The sequence below is a fragment of the Rhagoletis pomonella genome, unplaced genomic scaffold, assembly GCF_013731165.1.
Source record: "Rhagoletis pomonella isolate Grant_MI unplaced genomic scaffold, Rhpom_1.0 Rhpom_scaffold_00009, whole genome shotgun sequence".
In the NCBI taxonomy this organism is placed as follows: domain Eukaryota; kingdom Metazoa; phylum Arthropoda; class Insecta; order Diptera; family Tephritidae; genus Rhagoletis; species Rhagoletis pomonella.
In genome coordinates, this window is record NW_023458563.1 from 33,540,375 (window position 1) to 33,547,347 (window position 6,973).

General features: G+C 34.5%; 1 protein-coding gene and 1 pseudogene across 1 annotated transcript; one reads left to right on the forward strand and one right to left on the reverse strand.

Annotated features, from left to right (window-relative positions):
* Nucleotides 1-264: 264 nt before the first annotated feature.
* LOC118745897 lies at nt 265-1,795 on the forward strand (annotated as a pseudogene).
* Nucleotides 1,796-3,919: 2,124 nt separating this feature from the next.
* On the reverse strand, nt 3,920-5,183 carry LOC118745899 (transcription factor Adf-1-like). The gene is made up of 4 exons (XM_036479557.1): nt 4,868-5,183; nt 4,650-4,809; nt 4,484-4,577; nt 3,920-4,106 (listed from the first exon to the last, which is right to left on the reverse strand). Exons 1-4 carry the CDS (start codon nt 5,001-5,003, stop codon nt 4,005-4,007), a joined length of 492 nt encoding a protein of 163 aa, XP_036335450.1. The 5' UTR covers nt 5,004-5,183; the 3' UTR covers nt 3,920-4,004.
* Nucleotides 5,184-6,973: the final 1,790 nt, after the last annotated feature.

Sequence of the window (6,973 nt, forward strand, 5' to 3'; positions counted from 1 at the left end):
TCACTAGTAAAGTGCTTCATGCACACATAGCTCGATTTGGTGTTTAAAGCTCTGAACACATCGAAAACAACGCCACCACGCGACACGACATTAAGGATTTATCTACATTATCTAAACGCTTTGTCGACGGCGCCGTGATTTTTTAGAACGCAGCAGCGACATCAGCTGTTATTTGACATTTATTTTTTATTACAGAAACTTGGGAAACCTTGTGTTGCGAATTTGTATTTAAATATTTAAAAATTTCAGTTAAACTATTTAAAAATGAGCCATTCAGCCCAGTTAGTAAATTTTGTGGCTTCAGTAACCAAAATGACGCGCATTACGAGCGTTTTCATAAAGCAAGCAAGAGGAGGTGGTGGGTACGCCCAGTAAATTTGACTCGGGAGAAGGAGGGTTTCTATTTGACATGCGTCCAACAACTTAAATCCAAAGATGAGGAGCATTTCTATAAATCAACCAGAATGAGCGTTGCTAATTTCGATTTGTTGTTGTCGTTGCTAAAAGAAAGGTTGCAACGGTTCTCCAATAGGCATGCCATTAGATCCCGAAACACGATTGGCCGTAACATTCTTGTAAGTAAATAAATAATCTTCAAGACACGCATATTACGTTACTAATAAAATCCTTCTTCTTTGAATAATTGCAGTCACTGGCTCAAGGATGCAATTGTCAAATTCTAGCTAGGTTTGTCGACAGTTCGCAAAATTATTTACGAAACGGGCGATGCTATTTGGGACGAGCTGCATGCGATATACGTTTCACCTCCTTCACCAGCAGAGTTTGAAATCATCGCGCAAAAGTTTTACGTCAAGGCCGGAATGCCAAACTGCTTAGGAGCAATTGACGGAAAGCATGTCAACATAACCCGCCCGCGAAATAGTGGTTCGTTATATTATAATTATAAAAAAACCTACAGCTTAGTTTTGTTGGCAGCATGCGATGCAAACTACGTGTTTACCTACGTGGACGTTGGGGCCCTAGGTAGTCAAAGTGACGGTGGTGTTCTAGCTAGGAGTGCTTTTGGAAAACAAATATTAAATGGAACCATTGATGTTCCTAGTGACGCTAATTTGCCTGGTACAGCGGAACGTTTTCCATACTATTTCGTTGGTGATAGCGCATTTCCGCTAAAAAGTAATCTGATGCGACCATTTCCGGGCCACAGTTTACCAGCAGATAAGGACAAGTTTAATGCAACGTTGTCGAAAGCTCGCGTCCACATTGAAAATTGTTTTGGGATTTTGGCTAATCGTTGGAGGATTTTACACACCAACATACATGCTTGTCCGAAGAACGTAGACAAAATCGTTTTGGCCACAATTGTACTGCACAACTTTCTAATGTTACAACACGACAGAAATTATTTCACGCTAGATTTAGTTGACCGTTCAGATAATAGTCATGAGTATCAGGGTCGTTGGAGAAGCGAAATAAATCCGTTGGAATCAGTCCATCAAGGATTCGCCAATCGATCATCTTCCAACGCATTTCACTTGCGCAATAAACTTAAAGATTTCTTAAATAATAACAATGTATAAATATAAAAAAACTCGTATAAGTCGCATATATAATTTTTATTTTCATTCACAAAATCTTTTATTTTATATCGAAACTGAAATGCGTTAGTAGCTGATCGATTGGCGGACCATTGATCCCTTTCGTTTCTCTTGCGACTCTGATACTCATAAATACCCCAAAAACAACGTTCTTACCTTTTTCTAGTCCTTAATCCATATATACTTGATATTCTTGCGTACACTTCAAATAAAACTTTTAGTTAATAAAATTTCTAGTACAGATTTATTTACTAAATAACATTTAAACATTTTAATAAATTAAAAATAGTTGTAATAATAAAGCTACAAGCTAATCCAAAAATCTTAAATTTTGATATGGTTATAACAGTATAGTGCTGATCATAATTTTACGATACTCACATATTGAAAAGATTTGACCATTTATCCACATATTATTTACTTTTAATTATTTGTTTATAAAAATACAGTTTATTCAATTTTAGTACAATAAGGTGTAAGTTTAAAGTAGCTCCAATCTACCGTTTTTTTTGGAGTTTTTTTGTTGAAGGTGTTGCTCATTTTCTCCATTTAAAAAAAACATACTTTTTATGGAAGAAAATGACTGACATCGTCAACGAAAAAAAAATCTCAAAAATAAACGGTAAGTGGGAGCTACTTTAAGCTTACACCTTGTTGCACTAAAATTGAATAGGCTACAAAGTGCATACTCAAAAAATTTCTAGGAAATCTAATTAAAAAGGTTTATATTTTTACGAAAGTTTTTGATTTCTATTAATGTTGCACAAAGATTTAACCTTGGATTTATACGGTTTTTGTTAAGGTATAAACTGTGTTTTTATAAACAAATAATTAAAATATGTGAGTGTCGTAAAGTTATGATAAGCACTATATAAAAACGTGTATACATTTATTTATTCAATGGAACTAAGCGTTTAAATAAATAAAAAATAGTTGTTCCACAACCATGAGATCAGTTGCAATTTTTATATTCAATTTATAGAGGTAGTTGTACGTATATACATACATACACGTAGATATACATACGTATATACTAGCATATACACTTGTGGTCAGGTGATTAAGTTAAGTGATATTTTGACTAGTTTTGGCTATTTTGCCTTTGTTTATTTAATGTTTATAATTTTTTTTATAAAAGTCTAGCACATTAAATAACCGGCACCACATAAATCCGTTGGTTTTTAATAATTCTCGATCATACTTTATATGGGAAAAAATGCTCAACACCGTCAGCGAAAAAAAAATTATTAAAAACCAACGCGATTTTCTAGCGTCTTGAAATCGCCACTTTAACCTACTAAAATTTCATTGGCCATAAAACTGCATACCTAAAACTTTTCTACAATTTTTTAAAACGTTTAAAATTTTTGGGTGTAATTGTTAAAGTTTGTTGAGTTTTTATGCGAAGTTTGAAGTGTGGATTTATGTGGTGCCGGTTATTTAATGTGCTAGACTTTTATAAAAAAAATTATAAACATTAAATAAACAAAGGGAAAGTAGCCAAAACTAGTCAAAATATCACTTAACTTAATCACCTGACCACAAGTGTATACATGATCCATTTCCAACTTCAAATATACTACATATATTATACGTTTATTTATTATATGTGACTTAGAACAATTAGAAGCATACCAGAGGAGTATGCAGTTATTATTGACGAAAGATATATAGGTTCCAAAGGTAAGATTGCTTTGATTTTGATTAGTTTGGACATATATTAAACCATAGTAAACATGCAAGTATATACAAACATATATACTTACGTAGTTTAATATATACGTGTATGTACAAACATATTTGAAATGGGATATTGATAATGCATATATGCTTGTATATATTTCTTTATAAATATATACTATTATATCTGTGTCCACAAATCATGACAGATTAAGCCGAGTTAAGACAAAGTTTGGTATATATTTTAAAACGCTGCCAAAAATGAAGGAAACGAGGTAGAGCTTATATTCTTTAACACAAAGTTAGCAAATTTGTGAAATTTCAGTCCAGGACTAAATTATAAACAAAAGGTTCATGTACTTAAGAGAGTTAAACATTTAAAAACGAGTTGGGCTGTTATGACTTGTGGGCTCAGTTTTCCATTCCAAATATGTTTTTACATACACGCATATACTAAACTACGTACGTATATATGTTTGTATATACTCGCATATTTACTGTGTATGTACACATAAATATCGCCTAGCTATTTAGTTTATTCTGAAAAAATAAATTTGGAAATTATTAGAGGGGAAGCAAAACATTAAATTATTCTCTAATCATACCTATATACTCGGTATAAAATCGGGCTTCTAATGCTTCCGAGTGAGCTTCTATTTCCGAGAGTACCAGAGCGGAAACTTTGGCCTCAATCCGGTTCACTATACTTGTTGGCAAACCGGCTTCTTTCACATTTTGGCCAAACTCACAAAATGTAGCTCGGTTCTATCCTGCTCCTTTCCTCTCCACGCAGAACTCGGAGCAAGTTTGAGTTATGCTTGAAGCCGCCAGGTCGATCAACGCCTCGAATTTGTCCCGCTCGTCTTCCTATTTGAAAATGCAAATGTATATTATTATTTAAACAAGAATATAACAAAAAAAGGGTTAGTTCGTTAGTTCTCTATACAAAAAGCGGAGGAAAGTATATGCAGCAATTCAGACGAAATTCCTTTTACTTACATACATATGTGTACCTACATATGTATATGTATATTACAAATTCTCAATTAGGAAACAACCAACATCCACAAAATGGTTACTTTGGACACTGGTGATAGGGTCGATACGAGTTATTTGTAATTCTGGACACTGACGACACTGGACACTGTTAACAACTGGAAAAGTTTAAGATGACCGGCGCTAGTGCCACTAGCTACGTAGGAAACCCACTTCTACGAATCTAATCAAAATCAAAATAATCTTACCTTTCGTACCCGTGAACTAGACGGCGGTGTTTCTGCCGCTGTGGAGCTTTCTTCGTCAATAACTACAAGCTCCTCGGGTATGCTTCCAATTGTTCTAAAACAAATATAATAAATACACTTTTAAAACAGTATTTTTTAGCTTACAAATAAATGTACATGTACTTACGTTCTGGTGCTTGTAACATTGTCCAGGAAAGACATCGCCTCCAAATACCTCCACTTACGCCGAGGAGTTTCAGCACCGCTTCCTGATGTGGACAGCTCCATTCTTTTGCAGCGTTTATAGCAGTCTTGCAGCCCCTTCCACCGCTTTTTGCACATTGCCTCTATAAATTAACTTAACAATTAAGATAAACAAATTATACTTAAATTTTTAGTACCTACCGTCTAAATGAACATTTGAAGCGACCTCCCTCCAGACGAAGTCCTTCTTTCGCAGATTTTTATAATCTTCCAGGCCCAAATCGTATATTACTGGGCGCTGGCGCACTTCCTCAATTAAAATTTCATCAATTTCCATTGGTAAAACTTTAAAATGCTTAATAAAAAGAGCTTGTAAGAATTAGACGCGCGCGAAACAAAACAAATTGCGAAGCCAAATGACAATTTGCCCGAAGAAGAAGAAGACAAGCCTTTGTCGTCTGTCAAAATAGAAATAGATGTAATCTGGCTACAGCTACATTTTTGGCTAGTCGCAAGGTTGCCGTGTCGTCGCCAAATAATTATCTACATAAGAATACGTAGAAAAATAATTTGACAGCTGTGGTTCGTAGCTCGTCGTTTTCAATGTGTTCCGCACTTAATGCATAATCGCCGGCGGAACTTCTTCCACTTTTTCGCCAGGTTCGCGTCCGCAGGAAACGAAAAAAACTTATATCGCATGCTTTCCTTTTGTTTTCACTATTACACTTTGCCACTGTACACTTCATTTTGCTTTGTAATGTCTCAATAACTGTTTAAAACCCCGTAGGAATATTAACGCACAAATATTAAAATTGTTATTTGGTTTTTTCGTATGCTCACAATCAACAATTGTACCAAGATGACGTCACGCACACAGCTGATTCTGTCAAAATCACAAAGAGCGGATTAGCGGTACCGCGATTGGCGCAATCTCTATTTCTCTCAATCGTGGTACTTGCTATTACTCCGCCAAAGTAGATACTCTACTTTTTCTCATCGCGTACGAGAGATATTTGCTGCTGCCAAAAGGGTGTAGCCAAGGCACATTAAACAGGTAGTATCAGTAGAGCAAAAACAACATTTGCGTGTATTTTGTTGTTGCTTCTGGTATCGAAAGTGTCAACAACTGTTCTGAATTTTTTCTTCTAAATCAAAGCGTGCCATGTGAAATACAAAAAATTATAAAAAATAAAAAATTGAAATTGGAAAAAATAAAAATTGATGCAACTTTCTTTCCTAGTAAATTTGTTTGCTTCTCGAAGCATTGATCCATCCTTTGCAAGGCCCAGTAATCAGCGGTCGTGCTGCCGAGTTGGGCGAACGTTCCAAAAGCTGCTATTCAATCGCTCGTTTTGTATGGAATAAAAATATTTGAAATTTTCGAGACCAAATAATTTGAAAATAAATCAAATCAGCTGCTCTACTGATACTACCTGTTCAATGTACCTTGGGTGTAGCAAATCCAATCTCTGTATATTTGTAGTACTGTAAGTACTTGCGTATTAAATTTCAATTCTGGTTGTTATAGTAGGCTAACTGGCGCTGGTCAGTGAAATTGAAAGAGTAAAAATAGAATATGGAAATTGACGATGTAAGGAAATGTTTACGGCCTTATTTATAAAAAATAACGTAGACTTAGACAGTTGTTTAATGTGACATTTTCGTACAACTTTTGTATTCAAGCAGCTTTTTAAATCTATGTATGTACTTATATTTTAATGAAACTATTGTTTCTCGTTTCTAATTTTCTATAAAACTATTTGCAGTCATTAACCAACAAATGAGTTGTCAAAAACAACAACTTAAGCAATGCTGCTATACGAAATAAAATTATTAGTGGCAAATCACAATTTTGAAAAGTGCCGATTTTCACATTCGATAGTTGGACATGGTAGCGACGAGATGTACGAGCATTTTTTTTCTTAAGAGCTGCGTACTGATTTAAAAAATTTTTTATACAGCCGGGCTCCCATTTTCATTTACTTTTGCGTTTTGCGTTTTCGTAAAAATCGTACTTCGTTGCTTCGATAAATTTTCGTTGCCCAAAACGGAGATGTGTATAATAAATAGTGAATTAAACAATTAAATTAAAACATAAAAAGTTAAGTTTAGGACGCCAAATATCGCAAGATATAATGGGCATAATCAAAAATAAATTTAAAATAAGCTAGCTTGTTATTTATGTTAATTTTGCCGTTTACTCTTCATTCCACCGTCTCATCGGCAACCGATTTGAAACCGCAAAAATTTTCCGATTTGCGAATATTGGAGCACGTAATTTTGCGATTTGAAAACTAAAACGCAAAA

Bases quoted from the DNA above. Each gene is read 5' to 3' on its own strand.
- LOC118745899 (XM_036479557.1), bottom strand. From the start codon at position 5,003: ATGGAAATTGATGAAATTTTAATTGAGGAAGTGCGCCAGCGCCCAGTA. The intron at 4,810-4,867 runs GTAGGTACTAAA...GTTAATTTATAG, and splicing joins TTCAAATGTTCATTTAGACG to AGGCAATGTGCAAAAAGCGG. The intron at 4,107-4,483 runs GTAAGATTATTT...ATTTTCAAATAG, and splicing joins CTAGTTCACGGGTACGAAAG to GAAGACGAGCGGGACAAATT.